Source organism: Tursiops truncatus, chromosome 1 (genome assembly GCF_011762595.2).
Source record: "Tursiops truncatus isolate mTurTru1 chromosome 1, mTurTru1.mat.Y, whole genome shotgun sequence".
NCBI lineage: Eukaryota > Metazoa > Chordata > Mammalia > Artiodactyla > Delphinidae > Tursiops > Tursiops truncatus.
The window spans coordinates 17,943,618-17,962,792 of NC_047034.1; the positions used below are offsets into that span (position 1 = coordinate 17,943,618).

At 39.9% G+C, this 19,175-nt stretch overlaps 1 protein-coding gene across 2 annotated transcripts in view; it reads right to left on the reverse strand.

Annotated features, from left to right (window-relative positions):
- Positions 1-8,713: 8,713 nt before the first annotated feature.
- SLC30A10 (solute carrier family 30 member 10) overlaps positions 8,714-19,175 on the reverse strand; it is a 48,642-nt gene continuing 38,180 nt past the window's right edge. For both annotated transcript variants that reach the window (XM_033850803.2, XM_019920335.3), the window contains exon 4: positions 8,714-13,827. In XM_033850803.2, coding sequence (XP_033706694.1) covers positions 13,328-13,827 — 500 coding nt within the window. In that variant the 3' untranslated portion in view covers positions 8,714-13,327. The remainder of the gene's footprint in view (positions 13,828-19,175) is intronic.

Here is a 19,175-nt window from a genome sequence, read left to right on the forward strand (position 1 = left end):
AAGCCCATGCACTGCAACAAAGACTAGCCCCAGCTTGCCACAACTAGAGAAAGCCCGTGCATAGCAATGAAAACCCAACACAGCCAAAAAAATTAATATATTTAAAAATTTAAAAAGCGAAAAACACTCTCTGGGCTTCATTTTCCTCGTAAGTAAAAGAGCAAACTGACTTTGCAGACACGTGTGATGATTAAATGAGATCATATATACATGTCAAGTACCTGGCACATAGGAGTGCTGAGTCAATGTTACCATCATATGAAGATGCAGTCTATGTTGTCAAGGAACAGCTTTATTTGAAGATATGAGACATTGTTGAATTGAATTGAACATTTGTGAAATGAATACTATTTTTAAATATTTTTTTTCTAATATTATGTAAGTATCTTATACTCATTATAGAAAATGGGGTGGGGCAAAAAGTATAAAGAAGAAACACTTTTAATGGCATGGAGTCCAAACATACTCACACATAATACCCATAAAATTGTATGTAGATTTAAGTCCATATGGTTTTCTAGAAGTAAAATTCATCAGTAGGAGATTAGATATTTATTGATATAGACATGCAATGGAATACTATGTAGCTATTAATAGAAATAGAGTGAATCTTTATGTCCTGACTTGGAAAGTAGCCAGAATATATTGCTAACTTTAACAAGCAAGTTCAAGGGAATTCCCTGGTGGTCCAGTGGTTAGGACTCCACACTCACTGCCAAGGGCCGGGGTTCAATCTCTGGTCAGGGAACTAAGATCCTGAAAGCCACACGCATGGCCAAAAACTTTTTAAAATTAAAATAAAAAGCAAGTTGAAGATAAATTGGGAGTATGGGATTAACAGATGCACACTAACACATATAAAATAGATAAACAACAAGGATAAACACAGGGAACTGTATTCAATATCTTGTAATATATGATAATGTAAAAGAATCAAAATAGAGTATAGATATATACATATGTGTGTGTGTATAACTGAATCAGTTTGCCGTACACCTGAAACTAACACACTGTTTTAAATCAATATACTTCCGTTTTTAAATATGAATAAAAAGCAAGTTGAAGAACAAAATATATAGTTGGAAATGGTTATTTTATTAAGCATGCTTTCCTCTGAGGTTTGGAATTATCTCAAGCACTTTATACATGTCTGCACAATTTTGTTTTATGACAGTTTAGTAATTTAAAAAATAGTTCTAAGAAAGGCAAAAAGAAATCAAGAACCCCCAGATAACATGGAAGCAACCTAAATGCCATCAACAGAGGAATGAATGAAGAAGATGTGGTACATATATACAATGGAATATTACTCAGCCATAAAAAAGAATGAAGTAATGCCATTTGCAGTAACATGGATGGACCTAGAAATTATCATACTGAGTGAAGGAGGTCACACAGAGAAAGACAGATATCATATGATATTGCTTATATGTGGAATCCAAAAAAAATGGTACAAATGAACTTATTTACAAAACAGAAATAGAGTCACAGATGTGGAAAACAATCTTATGGTTACCAGGGGGAAAGTTGGGGGGGGGGGATAAATTGGGAGATTGGGATAGACATATACACACTACTATATATAAAATAGATAACTAATAAGGACCTACTGTAGAGCACAGGGAACTACTCAATACTCTGTAATGGCCTATATGGGAAAAGAATCTAAAAGAGTGGATATATGTATGTGTATAACTGATTCACTTTGCTGTACAGCAGAAACTAACACAACATTGTAAATCAACTATACTCCAATAAAAATTTTTAAAAAGAGAACTCCCAAATAACAAAAGACACTATCTTAGCATATGAGCAATGGGGCTCAAAACATCTGTTTCAAATGTGATGGCCTGAAACATATGTGGGCGTGGAAGTCCAAGTCCAGGACACTGTAAAGAGGAGATAAGAGGCCAACATTGTTGGAAACCACAGATATCTCACCCAGGGCATTCTTTGCGGTGAAGTGTTGAGCACTGAAGTGACTTATAAACTGTATATCAGAGCTTCATTTGAACGTTGGTGTCAAAAGAGAAAGAAAATACCTACTTGACAGACTGTGGGGTGAGAGGTGAACCACACTTCACCATTTACCTCCCTTCATTCATTCATGTATTGATGTTTGACAGATAGTTACCTGAGTATTTGGGTAACAGTCTGGCCACTGAGAAGCTGTGTGACAGCCCATGCTAGGACACACACGTTAGCCAGACTTTCTCTAGCCCTGATTATTTGACACCATCTTATTGGTTACAGCAGTAGTGATGGCGGCAGTGACATGAAGAGTATTTCCTAGGAGTGACCACAAAAGAAGAAATCACCTTAGGCATCTAGCAAGTCTTCTAAGCATGATATTTAAAGGATTTTGTTTGGTTTTTGTTTGTTTTAGAGGCATTTTATTTAGACAACTAAAAACAATTAGATGTTCAGAAGCTGTGTAAAATGAAAGAGAAATCAAGCCAGTTACTTTATCATGTATTCCCCCTCTTCTTTATAACTAAAGCAAAAAAAGTGGCTTTCTGCTTTAAGAGGAAAATCAGAAAACTAGGCCAATATATTTTCCCTCTTCATAATAACATAAACAGCTACAAGAAATCTACCTGTAATAAGAGAAATTGGATGTTGATTTGCACATATTCATTAAAAAGACAACAGTGTTTTACATTAGGTCCTTTTTGGTTATCTATTTTAAATATAGCAGTGTGTACATGTCAATCCCAAACTCCCAATTTATCCCTCCCCGCCACCCTTCCCCCCTGGTAACCATAAGTTCATTCTCTAACTCTGTGAGTCTGTTTCTGTTTTGTAGACAAGTTCATTTGTATCATTTTTTTAGATTCCTCATATAAGTGATATCATGTGATATTTGTCTTTTTCTGGTTTACTTCACTTAGTATGACAATCTCTAGGTCCATCCATGTTGCTGCAAAGGGCATTATTTCATTCTTTTTAATGGCTGAGTAATATTCCATTGCATATATGCACCACATCTTCTTTATTCATTCATCTGTCGATGGACATTTAGGTGACTCCCATGTCTTGGCTATTGTAAACAGCACTGCAATGAACATTGGGGTACATGTATCCTCTGAAACCCATGTTTTCCTCCAGATATATGCCCAGTAGTGGGATTGCTGGATCATATGGTAGCTCTAGTTTTAGTTTTTTAAGGAACCTCCCTACTGTTCTCCATAGTGGCTGCACTAATTTACATTCCCACCAATAGTGTAGGAGGGTTCCCTTTTCTTAAAGGATTTTTTAATAGTCCCATGATGCAAGGAAATAAAATGAGGCAAAAGGAGAAAGTGCATTTGATTCATGTCCTAAAAATGAGACAGTCATGGAGGCAGATATATACATAGAGGGGCTCAATAAAAACAGCTAACATTTTAAAGTCACTGAGTCTTTGCCAGGAACATGCATGATCTCATTTTATTTTCACAGCACTCCTGGGAGTAGGTATCATACCTCACATCGAAAAGTTTGGAGGATACTGACACTCCAAGAGGTGAAGTAACTTGCCCAGGGTCACACAGCTTCTAAGTGACCTTCAAAACAGGATTTAAACGCTCATAGCCTGCTTCATTAAAATGCATCAACAAATATGTGACGTACTGAAAATATGAAAAAGAGACAAGCAGGTCCCCTGACATCTGGAATTGACACAGCTCGGCCTTGATGTTGCTAGGATTGGCCTGGCGCTCACGGCTAAGTCAGTGTTCTGTTGAACACAATGTCTCAGGACATGAGCACCAGACAAGAAGCCACTCTGCCCTCTGATCTTAAGCTCAGATAAAAGAGCGCTCTGCCAGCCAGAGAAATAATGGACATCCCCCTACCCAGGATAATATGAATGACTGCTGTTCTTTACCAATTAAAACTGAAGCCTCGCTTCATTCCCCTCACCTTATAGACAGAATTTATTAAGACACCCAGTCATAGAATTATCCCACTTGCCGGCAGCATCTAATCCAGGGCAAAGCCCCCCTTCCTTGAATCCTCCCCCAGATCAGCCAGCACAGCCCAGATGCTGTAACAAATCCTGTGAACACGCTCTTGCTAAGATGCTTCATGGTTCCCCATGGTGGACAGTCCCCTCCCTACATTGAACATTAAAACCCATTTGTTTTATTATTTATCCACAGGTGTGTCCCGGTGGTCTGTGGCTGAAAGGCAGTGACAGCCGTGGAGCTGAAGCCCTCACTGCTTCCGACTGGAACCTGGACCCAGGACCCCTCCATAAAGCTCTTGTTGGAGACACCAACTTGGTTGGGAGGTGAGGTCCTGCAGAATAGGGCCCTGGTAATCCACTGAAGCCCTTCAGCATTGGGTCAATTTCGCTTTCCTAGGAACAAGGTGCCTTGGGATTTTTCGGTCATGTGATCAAGTCTATATTGTTCTTTGGTGAAATAGTGGAATATGGCCTCTGCCCTCAAGACGTTTAAAATCTAATTGGGTGCCGACACTCAAGGCTGGTCTATGCTATACATTTTGGCATTTCCACTGTGAGTGGTGAGTCAAAAAGAAGACTAACTCTTGAAATCTTACTTATTAAAGTTGGTAGTTTAAAGAAGGCCTAGCATTCCTAAGAGCATTTATAGATCCGGGCTCTGTGCTGGGTACTCCACGGGGACCATCACTGTTAATCCTCCCCAAAATCTCATGAGGCAGGAATTAAGACTTTCTCCACTTTTACAGATGGTAAAAATGAGGCTCAGGAAACTTTTTTTATTCACAGATAGTGGACTTCCTGAGGTCAAGCAGCTGGTGGAGCTGGGAGTTGACAGCAGGCAGACCCCAGAGCCAGAACGCTCAAACTCCAAGCTATACTTCATAGCGTATGTTAATTCTTATAACAAAATCTCTCTGGAAACCCCTTTTCTTTTTTCATTAATTAATTTTTATTGGAGTATAGTTGCTTTACAATGGTGTGTTAGTTTCTAGTGTACAGCAAAATGAATCAGCTATATGTATACATATATCCCCTCTTTTTTTAGATTTCCTTCCCATTTAGGTAACCACAGAGCACTGAGTAGAGTTCCCTGAGCTATACAGTAGGTTCTCATTAGTTATCTATTTTATACATAGTATCAATAGTGTATATGTGTCCATCCCAATCTCCCAATTCCTCTCACCCTCATGGAAAGCCCTTTTCTATAACCTAGATTTGGTCAGGCCATGGGCCAGATCCCGTCTCCCCATTTAGGAAGCCCTCTGCTGTGCAAGTTTTGAGAATAGAAAGCAAAAGCTATAAAGCAAAGCTTCAGGCATCACTCCTTCTAAAAGTGTCATATTCGTTTTTTCTAAATACTTTTGAACACCAGATTACAGCCACACACTCACAGCCCAGCACAGGTCCCAGGTTTCTGAGGCAGATAGAAGACCTGGTTTTTATCATCACCGCTGCAAGCACATATCGACACCAGCCACTCTAAGAATTTATACCTCCTCCTTCCCCTCCCTCCCCTGAGAAAATGCAGGCAAAAAACCCACCCAGCCCTGTGGTTAAAAATTCCATGAAAATTACATCTGCATCTCCAAGCCTAAAAGAACCAGTGTGATGTACCAAATATTGTGACTCTATATGGGAGCTTATTATAATGGTACAGCCACCTCTGTGAACATACGGTTCAAGTATGAGACAAAAGGAAGTCCACCATCCTTCTGCCTTACAAAAATGAGTGAGATCGTGGCTCTATTTCCCTGCATGGAATGTATTCATTTCAGAGCGTGCTCCTGAATCAGGACACTAGGGCTGGAAGAGCGGCAGTTTGTCATCCACAGAAAATCACCCTTTGGGGCAAAGTGACATGCTAACATAGAAAAGGAAGGAATCAGAAAAAAAAAGAGAGAGAGAGAGAGAAAGCAGAAAGGAAATCACTTGGCTAGTCTCATTCAAAACTCAAAAAAGTGAAAATGCCTTTTTAGGGTAAACAGAACAGGCTACTGTGTGATAGTCACTCCCCAACTCATACAAAACTCCATTTACCAGTCCACAAGGAACCACCATTACACCCCCTCACGTTCTAACTTCCTTAGGTTATCTTGGTGCTCTTATTGTCTGCTGAAGAAGATAAAGCTTGCTGGGGCCCAGCGGGGCAAAGGGGGCTTTGGTGACAGGCTGAGGAGTTTGTCCTCTTCCTGGAGCAGAGGGAAACAAGAGGGTCGACAGGAAGTTCAAGGCTGGTCAGCTTTCTGCACCAGCACAGGTGTGAGGTGTTAACGCTGCGCCCAAGAAATGGGACAGGAATAGAAAAGGAGGGGCTGATGTCAAGAGTCCTTTGAAGGGAACATTAATTGAGCGTAAAGATTAGTTAGACACAGGATGAGAGGGAAGGTGGTATTAAATGTGGCAGCAAGGTTCCAGCTGGTCTGGGGAGAGGAGCATGGAGGAGGGATTGTGGGCAGAATGCTCCCACTAAAACCAACAGAAGAGCATCACGGAACGGTGATTTTAGAATTGGGCTAAACTCATGGATACAGAAGATGTGGTGCATATATACAATGGATACCACTCAGCCATAACAAAAGAACGAAATAATGCCATTTGCAGCAACATGGATGCAACTAGAGATGATCATTCTAAGTGAAATAAGTCAGAAAGAGAAAGACAAATACCATATGATATCACTTGTATTTGGAATCTAAAATATGGCACAAATAAACCTATGTACAAAACAGAAACAGACTCACAGACATAGAGAACAGACTTGTGGTTGCCAGGAGGGAGGGGGTTGGGGGAGGGATGGAGTGGGAGGTTGGGATTAGCAGATGTAAGCGATTATATATACAATGCATAAACAACAAGGTCCTACTGTACAGCACAAGGAACTGCGTTCAGTATCCTATGATAAACCATAATGGAAAAGAATATTTTAAAAAAGAATGTATATATACATGAATAACTGAATCACCTTGCTGTACAGCAGAAATTAACACAACATTGTAAATCAACCATACTTCATTAGAGAAAAAAAGAATTGGGGTAAACTCCCAGCGAATGTGGGATGTCTGTAGACTCCCGTGGGACATCCCCAGGGAGTCCTTAGCAACAGCTCCTGGGGCTCAAGATCCTGCGTGAGGCAGGAGATGAGGTGGTAGGTCTGCTGAACACAGAGCAGCATAGATCGTGGTGGGGAAGATGTCTGCATAAAATCGTTTCACCAAAAAACTTTGTTCCTGGTATTTCCCCAATCTGCACCCTCCAACATCCCTCCTACAAAAGCTTAGCGCCTGCTGCCTTAGAGAATGAAGTCTCAGCTCTCCAGATGGGTTGTCCTCTCCCTGTTTCTTCACCCACTGAACTACCCCAAGGCTAGTTTCAAATGGAAATCTTTTGCGCTGTGCTTGACTCTTCATTCTCTCCTCTTCACTTTTACCCGTGTTGACAGCACCACTGTTTAGTGCCATTTAGCTTTAAGGGGTATTTAACTGACAAAATGGGATTACAGAGATGAGAGGAGGTGGGATAAGAGCAGGAAGGATGCGAACGTCAGATGGAAAGCATAAGATAATAAAATCCATTGACACTTAACTCTGCTCTCACCTATTTGATCTCCTAGGATTCCTACAATAACCCTGTAAGGAAGATAACACAGGCTTTCATCATTAACCTCATTTATAGATAAGAAAACTGAAGCACAGTGAAGTTAAATGATTTGTCCAAAGCCTCCAACCAGGAACACCAAGTGCTGAACCTATTCATTCATTCATTCGTTCATGTGCCAGGTACTGTGGCACTGTTCCAAGCACTGGGATAGAGGCTGAAGAACACAGTGGTGGATTATACAAAGCCTTATTCTACTTGGAGAGACAGGAAATAAACAAATGCGTAATATAATGTTAGCAAGCGACAGTGCTACGAAGAAACATTAAGGAAGGTAAGAGACACAGGGAGAGGCTGGGTTCTCTCTTAAATGGAGTAGTCAGAGATTCTGAAGCCTAAGCCCTAGAGTACTGAGTACTTTCACCTCTGCTCCATACTCCAGACTCTTACTGCTGAAGGAAGCTAATGGTCATGAAATATTATGTAACCCTCTCCTTTTGCAGATGCTGCCCAGGGCTTAGAATGTGCACATTTGAGCACCAGAACCCGTCCAGCACAAGATCCCCCCACTCCCCGGCCATCCAGGCTACAGGTAGCTCTCTTTAAACTCCCACAAAGGTGGACTGCCTTTTGCACATATAGATTATAAACTCCTTAGAGGCAAGAAGCACTTGTACATGGTTTACAATAAGTATAAGTCTATTAATCAGTTGACTGATGGGTAGCATAAAAGCAATTGAAAGAAATGGAAGACTGTTCCCCTTATTCAATAGTCATAAAGATGCCAGTCAATTCATTGGAGAGATTTTCAGATCTATACGGTCTCTCCCCAAAAAAACCTAACCTCTCACCATTCCCTAAATCCCAGGAGCTCCCCTCATACACAAACCCATTGGGTAGCCCCCACTAGAAAACCAGATCAGTCCAGGTTACAGTAAGTAAGGTAGCTGGGTCAATTGGTGACATTTCTGCCAAGAGTGGAGAGTGGCAGAGGGGTGTGAAATGGAGACAGAATTATTAAAATCAATCCACGGAGTTACTGAGTGGAAACTGACTATAGAGTAAGTGACAAAGACAAAATGCGTTCAGCTACTTTGCGTTATCGGTTTAATTTTCACAAACATCTCTCAGTCATATATTTATTTTAAAAACTTTTTATTGATAGCACCATTGAACATCTTCACTTTTAAAGGTATGCGTCTGTGCATACATCACTGGGGGACTTCACATGCAATTAGCAATGAGTTATTGAAACTTTGTGTCTTAGGGTTTTAATAATTCCCCCAAATGTGACAATTATACTTTGGCAAAATCACCTGTGAGGACAGAAGGAAGACTTTAAGCAACAAAACTCCACAATACTGTAACATAATTTCAGACCTCCAGGAAGGGGTTATTCTCCCTTGAAAATCATCATCCTTTCCAGATTATTCCCATCAGAATCCAGAGGAGGTTCAGTGTCTCTGGCCTGGCTTTGTACCAAGAGGAGCCCACTGATCCATCCAGCAATAAGCAAGAAAGTTCCACATAAACAAAAAAGTCCCGAATGAAACACCTGAAAAGTTCCAGAAAAAGATGCACATTTTCATTAGCTAAACTCCAAATTCATAAGGACATTGAGATCACAGTGAGGATGAGGGTCTGATGCAAGTTCCATTTGAGCAGCTACTTCCCCGATTCAACAGCTTCATTCCTGTTTTATTCCTGTGGCTAATCACATGTGAATACACTCAGAAGCACAAATAGATGACAATTTATCAAGTGAACGACAAGGGCTATACAATAGGCATGCTTACTCAGCCTACATTAGAAACCCAAATTAGGTTGCGTTTCGTCGTTTTTTTTAAACCAGTCTTTTTTGCGATCTTTAATTGCAAGAGTGTGAAGATACATTACACACGGGGTAATTTAAAAACAGGAAATGTATTTTGTACTCTTGGAAAAAAATGGATATGATTTGGCAAAGGATTAAGTGAGTCATGGACAATAAAAAAATGTTTTTAACATCCGAATTTGTCATAGCACTAAGATGCGCTGTTTGTCAGAAACCAGTAACAAAAAAATATCATCAAGTTTAAAATTGGTAGGAAATTAAACCCCTTAACTCCAAGAATCAACTGTGCTGATGTAACCCCTTCTAAAGACGACTGTATTTTTATAAATAGTTTTATCTAGCCTTTAAAAATATTTTTTTAAAGATCAAATTCTGCAGAGTGATTATATTAAAAGGATTATTGGGCCCTGGAAGGGCTTTCATCAACAATATCCCTCAAGGACCCGTAGGTTAAGTCAGTGGCTCAGAACTAGGGGCTATTCTGCTCCCCAGGGGACCTGTGGCAATGTCTGCGGACATTGTTGGTTGTCACAACTTGAGGGGATGCTACTGGCATCTAGGGGGTAGAAGCCAAGAGAAGCTGCTAAAAATCCTACAAGGCCAAGACAGCCCCACACAACAAGGAGTTACCCAGTTCAAATGTCAAGGACAAGGAGATTGAAGAAGCATAGCAAAAGCTCTTGCTACCTCAAAAGGCAGTTTATTACAATCCAAAATCTACCCCAGTGATTTCTTTGACATTCAAAGCACCCATTCCTACTGAACTTTGAAGTTCCTGATTTACCTCCACTAGAGTTTGGCCAGCTGGTGGCAAAAAAAAAAAAAAGAAAGAAAGAAGGAAAAAAAGTAACTAAACATGGAGAGTATTCTAAAATAAAATAGAGTATTCTAAAATAAAATAGAGTATTCTATTTTATTGATCAAAAAATTAAAAGGATAATATTTTTTTCTGTCAACAATGGAACCTGGTAGCCCCACGGGTATTCATAATGGACAAATACCATGATAAAAAACCTAACCTCTATTTTCACAAACAGAGTTGAAAGTTGGAAAATAAAAGTAGACTTAGTTTTTCCTATAGCTGGTGCTGAAATAATGCGGAAAGGACTCTTTCCATAGAAATAGGAGGCTATCCCTCATCCCCAGGTTAGAACACCTGATGGCTGGTCCTGATCTGACACCCAGAGGATTCCCTAGACTCTTAAAAACTTATTTTCAGTTCCTAAAAAAAAGAGAGAGAATTTTCTGGAACTAACCTATGCACACAGGAACGCGAAACTGAGTAGCAGTATTTTTGTAATCTCAGGAAAAAAAACAGTGTTGTTTAGGCACCACTGCCACTTTGCAGGGCCCATTCAAAGGAAAAAAGAAAATTTTTATGTTTCCTTGGGAGAATTAAAATGCAGGACAACTAAAGGGAGAGTAAAACCCAAGTAAAAACACCATACAGCAGGCATCACGGTGCCTGAGTGGCCAATGCAAGCACCTAACCCGATAGAAAAATATTGCACTTAATTAGCTTGTTTGGACATTCTTAAACACACCGAGCCCAACTGTCTTCAAAAGGTACTATTTCACATTGACTGCACTCCATAATTTGGTATGTTCGTAAATGTCCATCGAGATAATTTTCTGAGGTTAGATTTAATTATGTTGGAATTAAGAGCCTTTTCCTTTCCAGAAAAATACTTTAGAGATTAATTAAAGAACATTATTTGGATGTAAACTAATATGCATTCCTTTACCCAGCTGCACAAAAACTATAAAATTATAATTTTTCCCTTTTAATAAAAGCAGAATGATATGAAATCAAATTAGACCTTCAAATCTGGAAGTGAGAGACATTTCTTCTTTGGCTCCAATCAGTGCATCTCAACCAACATTTATACAAGAGAATTTGGTCCACATTTTACTGTGGTGAGCTTCACAGAGAATCCTCTGTTTTGTGTGAGTACATGCCATGCTTTTAATATTAAAAGTAAAACTGTTGCCTTATATCTACCCCCATTTTAGCTATTAAGTACATACTATATAATACTATTTAGCTATTAAGTACATAGTATATAATAGCTATAGTACATACTATATAATACTATTAAGTATATATGCTTAATAAACTCCTAGGGATAAAAACATATTTAGGCATTTTTCTATTTACCTAATTCATGGCCAATTTAAACTCGGATAATAAATTTTCAAGGAATAAAAATTTTCCTATTCTACTGATCACAGTTGCTTCTTTATTTCAGCCTTAGAATTTAAAACTAAGACACAGTTTTTTAAATGGTGTTTGTGTTGAAAAATGTGGGTGCTTTTTCTGTTCCCAATCCAGCATTTCTGATGAGAACTGTGAAGATTCTAAACTGCACAGACTCAATGCTTACAGTCTGAGGGATGATCTTTTTCAGTCACTTTTGCAACCCATCAAAAAAGATTCTAGGGTTTCCCTGGTGGCAGCAGTGGTTGAGAGTCCGCCTGCCGATGCAGGGGACACGGGTTCGTGCCCCAGTCCAGGAAGATCCCACATGCTGCGGAGCGGCTGGGCCCGTGAGCCATGGCCACTGAAACTGCGCTCCGCAATGAGAGAGGCCACAACAGTGAGAGGCCCGGGTACCGAAAAAAAAAAAAAAAAAAAAAAAAATTCTAGTTCTTTAGCAAGGTACCTCCCGTTTTCTTATACTTATTTTGAGACTGTTCTGGTGAAAATATTGCTGCCTAAACAGTTTGTTAAATTCATGTCAGATGTTTCTCTAGTACATGGGATGAAAATCAGATTCTAATAGATGTATGAACTTGATAATATGGGTCAAGAGACATAAAAGAAAAAGGTAAGCTCCTTGAAACACATTAAAGGCAGCAATTTAATTAATTCTCATTTCTCCCTTGGACATACACTTTTCCATTAAATTACTAGTTGGCAACTATAGTAAGTACCTTAAAATATGTCTAATTAAAGGAAAGTCAATCTAGCTTATTTTTTGGGCAAGAATGCATACTCAATGCCATATATTCTCCTATCCCGAGAATACTCATTTTCTCTTGGTAAATGCTACGTAGATCAATGTGATCATATAAAAGAAGACTGAAGGGAAATTTGGGCAAATGAGTAAATCATTAATAAGCAATAAATGAAAACAGTCCTAACTAGACTGACTCTAAAAGACAGTATATAGGTACTGTGTCATACTTAAAGGAGTAGAAATATTCCCACACTTCCAAGTGAAAAAAAAAAGCATCTTATGTATTTGAACATTTGAAGCATCCTATAGCTGTAGTTCAGTTCACAGCAGAAAGTCTTTTTCTCTCTACCTCTCAAAATGAAGAAATCATCAAAATGCATTTTCTTCCTGCCTTTCCCCACCCCCAATAAACCTGACATCCTCTAATGTTCTGAGAATATTTTCTACCTTACTAGGTATTCGTTTTACGTTTATTCAAAAATTAGTCAAAGAAAAAAATTTCTGCAGTTATAGGACTACTTAACTTTCCTCTTTTATGATCTCCCAGTGGAATAGAAAAGAATAGAGCTATTATGGTTCTTAAGTTTTTGTTTGATGTGCTTGGCTATGAGCTCACCTGAGAGTCAGCTGGCTGTTCTAAGCAATTCCAAACAAAAACTACTTTGAATCCTGTGTCCACAATTATTGAGTTCCAGCCTTCAATGTCCCTGATATGTATACTAGTGCATTTGCTTCGGAAAATAAATGTTCACACAAAACTGTTGAAGAGCAGCATGAAACACCCAGGATAATGTAAAAGGGTTCTCGGTCACATAAAAATTAACAGACAAGTTCAACTAACATCCCAAACAGCCAAAACCCTCATTGAACACAGAGTGTGTGCACACTGTGAGTGTGATCAGAGTCTATGACCCACAAATCTCTTCCCACAAGCCCAGCTAGTGGTTCCAAAGTGCCTCGCCTATACAGCTTACTGATGAGGGCACCAAACTAAAAATGTGTGCTGTTGACATAACGTGAGTCCTCCTGAGATTTGCTAAGAGCTTGTCCATGGTCACTCAGACAACCTTCCAAAGATACTTCAAGAGCCACTTCTGCTGTTTGTCGTCTCCCAAGGCCATCACTCCGGGACAAGTCCAGTGGGGGACAGCCATTGTGCTCGGCACAGCCATTGACATGGGCCAGAGGCAGTGCCCCGGGGGGACAGCACAGCTGCTTGGTGCAGCCCTTGGAGATGCAGGGTGAGCTGCAGAGCAGCTGCAAGTCCTTCTGCCCCAGGGGCCCCTTCAGGTCCACCTTCTCAAACTGGATGGTCACATTGTGGATTCCCGTGTTGTGGAAGATTTCTCGAATTTTTGTACTGGCATCCTGATCTTCCCCATCCTGCTGATACTTGATGTGCAGAGTGGCAATGATCTTCCCACTTATAAGTTCCCAGATGTGAACTTCATGGACACTGCTAATTCCGGGCACAGCAGAGAGTTTACTCACTAGAATAGGGGAGAGAAAACAATAGCCAAGGTGAAGGTTCCACTTGAAACATGGAACCACCACGGGAGGATAGGGTCCCCTTAAGCATTCTCACCAGAATGATGTCGTTACTAAGAATAACAGGAAGCAAAATAGCTGTACCGTATATGGCTACATCTTCCCATACATTTTCCCGTAATCTTCTTCTTCCTCTCTGAATTCCTCTACCATACACTGTTAGCCCACAAAAGGCAATTCAAGGGGCTTCCCTGGTGCAGTGGTTGAGAGTCCGCCTGCCGATGCAGGGGACGCGGGTTCGTGCCCTGGTCCGGGAAGATCCCACATGCCACGGAGCGGCTTGGCCCGTGAGCCATGGCCGCTGAGCCTGCGCGTCCAGAGCCTGTGCTCCGCAACAGAAGAGGCCACAACAGTGAGAGGCCCGCGTAACGCAAAAAAAAAAAAAAAAAAGCTATTCAAGAAAATAAATTTCATAACAATCCTCCCCACAAAATGCCCAGGGTGGTTGAGTTTACAAGGCATTCGATGCTCTGATGGACTGGCATGGGAATATAAAGAAGGATGCCTTTTTTAAAGGGGATTTGGCAATGTGGATCAAAAACCTTAACCAGCAATTCTAACACTAGGAATTTAACTGTAACAAATAACCAAATATTTATGTACAAGACTGGTTTGGACAATGCTTTTTGTGTTAATGAAAAAAAATGGAAATCGTTAAATCAATTATGTGATAGAATATGATACAGCTGTGAAAAACTAAGTTGCATATTTAAGGATATGAGAAAGTGTATATAATGTATTTTTAAGTGAAAAAGCAAATAGCTAGAATGTATATGTAGTATGATATTCTTTCCTCTTTATTTTTTTAACATCTTTACTTTATTTTTTTAACATCTTTGCTTTACAGTGTTGTGTTAGTTTCTGCTGTATAACAAAGGGAATCAGCTATACGTATATATATCCCCATATCCCCTCCCTCTTGAGCCTCCCTCCCACCCTCCCTATCCCACCCCTCTAGGTAGTCACAAAGCATAGAGCTGATCTCCCTGTGCCATGCGGCTGCTTCCCACTAGCTATCTATTTTACATTTGGTAGCGTATATATGTCCATGCCACTCTCTCACTTCGTCCCAGCTTACCCTTCCCCCTCCCCGTGTCCTCAAGTCCATTCTCTACATCTACATCTTTACTCCTGTCCTGCCCCTAGGTTCTTGAGAAATTTTTTTTTTTTTTAGGTTCCATATATACGTGTTAGCATATAGTATTTGTTTTATTCTTTCTGACTTAGTTCACTCTGTATGACAGAGTCTAGGTCCATCCACCTCACTACAAATAACTCAATTTAGTTTCTTTTTATCGCTGAGTAATATTCCATTGTACATATGTGCCACATCTTCTTTATCCATTCATCTGTCGATGGACACTTAGGTTGCTTCCATGTCCTGGCTATTGTAAATAGTGCTGCGATGAACACTGTGGTACCTGACTCTTTTTTTTTTTTTTTTTGTGGTACGCGGGCCTCTCACTGTGGTGGCCTCTCCCGTTGCGGAGCACAGGCTCCAGATGCCCAGGCTCAGTGGCCATGGCTCATGGGCCTAGCTGCTCCGTGGCATGTGGGATCTTCCCAGACCAGGGCACAAACCTGTGTCCCCTGCATTGGCAGGTGGACTCTCAACCACTGCGCCACCAGGGAAGCCAACATGACTCTTTTTGAATTATGGTTTTCTCAGGGTATATGCCCACTAGTGGGATTGGTGGGTCGTATGGTTTTTAGTTTTTTAAGGAACCTCCAAACTGTTCTCCATAGTGGCTGTATCTATTTACATTCCCACCAACAGTGCAAGAGGGTTCCCTTTTCTCCACACCCTCTCCAGCGTTTATTGTTTGCAGATTTTTTGATGATGGCCATTCTGACTGGTGTGAGGTGATACCTCATTGTAGTTTTTTTTTTTTTTTTTTTGCGGTACGCGGGCCTCTCACTGTTGTGGCCTCTCCCGTTGTGGAGCACAGGCTCCAGATGCGCAGGCTCAGCAGCCATGGGTCACGGGCCCAGCCATTCCGTGGCATGTGGGATCTTCCTGGACCGGAGCACGAACCCATGTCCCCTGCATTGGCAGGCAGACTCTCAACCACTGCGCCACCAGGCATTTCTCTAATGATTAATGATGTTGAGCATGTTTTCATGTGTTTGTTGGCAACGTGAATATCTTCTTTGGAGAATTGTCTATTTAGGTCTTCGGCCTATTGTTGGATTGGTTTGTTTGTTCTTTTGATATTGAGCTGCATGAGCTGCTTATATATTTTCGAGATTAATCCTTTGTCAGTTGCTCCATTTGCAAAGATTTTCTCCCATCTGAGGGTTGTCTTTTCCTCTCGTTTATGGTTTCCTTTGATGTGCAAAAGCTTTTAAGTTTCATTAGGTCCCATTTGTTTATTTTTGTTTCTATTTCCACTTCTCTAGGAGGTGGGTCAAAAAGGATCTTGCTGTGATTTATGTCACAGAGTGTTCTGCCTATGTTTTCCTCCAAGAGTGTTATAGAGTCTGGTCTTACATTAAGGTCTTTAATCCATTTTGAATTTATTTTTGTGTATGGTGTTAGGGAGTGTTCTAATTTCATTCTTTAACATGTAGCTGTCCAGTTTTTCCAACACCACTTATTGAAGAGGCTGTCTTTTCTCCATTGTATATTCTTGCCTCCTTTACCAAAGATAAGGAGACCATATGCACATGGGCTTATCTCTGGGCTTTCTACCCTGTTCCATTGATCTATATTTCTGTTTTTGTGCAAGTACCATACTGTCTTGTTTACTGTAGCTTTGTAGCATAGTCTGAAGTCAGGGAGCCTGATTCCTCCAGCTCTGTTTGTCTTTCTCAAGATTGCTTTGACTGTTCGGGGTCTTTTGTGTTTCCATAGAAATTGTGCAATTTTTTGCTCTAGTTCTGTGAAAAATGCCATTGGTAGTTTGATAGGGATTGCATTGAATCTGTAGATTGCTTTGGGTAGTAGAGCCATTTTCACAATGTTGATTCTTTCAATCCAAGAACATGGTATATCTCTCCATCTGTTTGTATCATCTTTAATTTCTTTCATCAGTGTCTTATAGTTTTCTACATACGGGTCTTTTGTCTCCCTAGGTAGGTTTATTCCTAGGTATTTTATTCTTTTTGTTGCAATGGTAAATGGGAGTGTGTCCTTAATTTCTCTTTCAGATTTTTCATCATTAGTGTATAGGAATGCTACACTATTTCTGTGCATTAATTTTGTATCCTGCTACTTTACCAAATTCATTGATTAGCTCTAGTAGTTTTTTGGTAGCATCTTTAGGATTCTCTATATATAGCATCATGTCACCTGCAAACAGTGACAGTTTTACTTCTTCTCTTCTGATTTGGATTCCTTTTATTTCTTTTTCTTCTCTGATTGCTGTGGCTAAAACTTCCAAAACTATGTTGAATAATAGTGGTGAGGGTGGGCAGCCTTGCCTTGTTCCTGATCTTAGTGGAAATAGTTTCATTTTTTCACCACTGAGAACAGTTTCAAGTTCAGTGCTTGTGATTGGTCTGTTTATATTTTCTATTTCTTCCTGGTTCAGTCTTGGAAGTTTGTGCTTTTCTAAGAATTTGTCCATTTCTTCCAGGTTGTCCATTCTATTGGCACAGAGTTTCTTTTAGTAATCTCTCATGATCCTTTGTATTTCTGCAGCATCAGTTGCCACTTCTCCTTTTTCATTTCTAATTCTGTTGATTTGAGTCTTCTCCCTTTTTTTCTTATTGAGTCTGGGTAATGGTTTATCAGTTTTCTTTATCTTCTCAAAGAACCTGGAAAAGGTTTTATTATTTAGTTTTTATTTTGTTTCATTGATCTTTGCTATTGTTTCCTTCATTTGTTTTTCCTTTATTTCTGATCTGATATTTCTGATTTCTTTCCTTCTGCTAACTTTGGAGTTTTTTTGTTCTTCTTTCTCTAATTGCTTTAGGTGTAAGGTTAGATTGTTTGTTTGAGATTTTTCTTTTTTCTTGAGGTAGGATTGTATTGCTATAAACTTCCCTCTTATAACTGCTTTTGCTGCATCCCATAGGTTTTGGGTCGTCGTGTTTTCATTCTCATTTGTTTCTAGGCATTTGTTGATTTCCTCTTTGATTTCTTCAGTGATCTCTTTGTTATTTAGTAGTGTATTGTTTAGCCTCCGTGTGTTTGTATTTTTTTTACAGTTTTTTTCCTGTTATTGATATCTAGTCTCATAGCGTTGTGGTTGGAAAAGATACTTGATCGATTTCCATTTTTTTAAGTTTACCAAGGTTTCATTTGTAACCCAAGATATGATCTATCCTGGAGAATGTTCCATGAGCACTTGAGAAGAAAGTGTATTCTGTTGTTTTTGGATGGAGTGTCTTATAAATATCAATTAAGTCCATCTTGTTTAATGTGTCATTTAAAGCTTGTGTTTCCTTATTTATTTTCATTTTGGATGATCTGTCCATTGGTGAAAATGGGGTGTTAAAGTCCCCTAGTATGATTGTGTTACTGTCAATTTCCCCTTTTATGGCTGTTAGCATTTGCCTTATGTATTGAAGTACTCCTATGTTGGGTGCATAAATATTCACAATTGTTATATCTTCTTCTTGGATTGATCCCTTGATCATTATGTAGTGTCCTTCTTTTCTCTTGTAATAGTATTTATTTTAAAGTCTATTTTGTCTGATATGAGAACTGCTACTCCAGCTTTCTTTTGATTTCCATTTCATGGAATATCTTTTTCCACCCACACACTTTCGGTCTGTGTGTGTCCCTTGGTCTGAAGTGAGTCTCTTGTAGACAGTATATATATGAGTCTTGTTTTTGTATCCATTCAGCCAGTGTATGTCTTTTGGTTGGAGCACTTAACCCGTTTACATTTAAGGTAGTTATCGATATGTGTGTCCCTATTACCATTTTCTTTCTTTCTTTTTTTTTTTTTTTTGCGGTACGCAGGCTTCTCACTGCTGCGGCCTCTCCCGTTGTGGAGCACAGGCTCCAGACGCGCAGGCCCAGCGGCCATGGCTCATGGGCCCAGCCACTCTGCGGCATGTGGTATCTTCCCGGGCCAGGGCACAAACCCGTGTCCCCTGCATCGGCAGGCGGACTATCAACCACTGCACCACCAGGGAAGCCCCTTATTACCATTTTCTTAATTGTTTTGGGTTTGTTATTGTAGGTGTTTTCCTTCTCCTGTGTTTCCTGTCTAGAGAAGTTCCTTTAGAATTTGTTGTAAAGCTGGTTTGGTAGTGTTGAATTCTCTTAGCTTTTGCTTGTCTGTAAAGGTTTTAATTTCTCTGTTGAATTTGAATGAGATCCTTGCTGGGTAGAGTA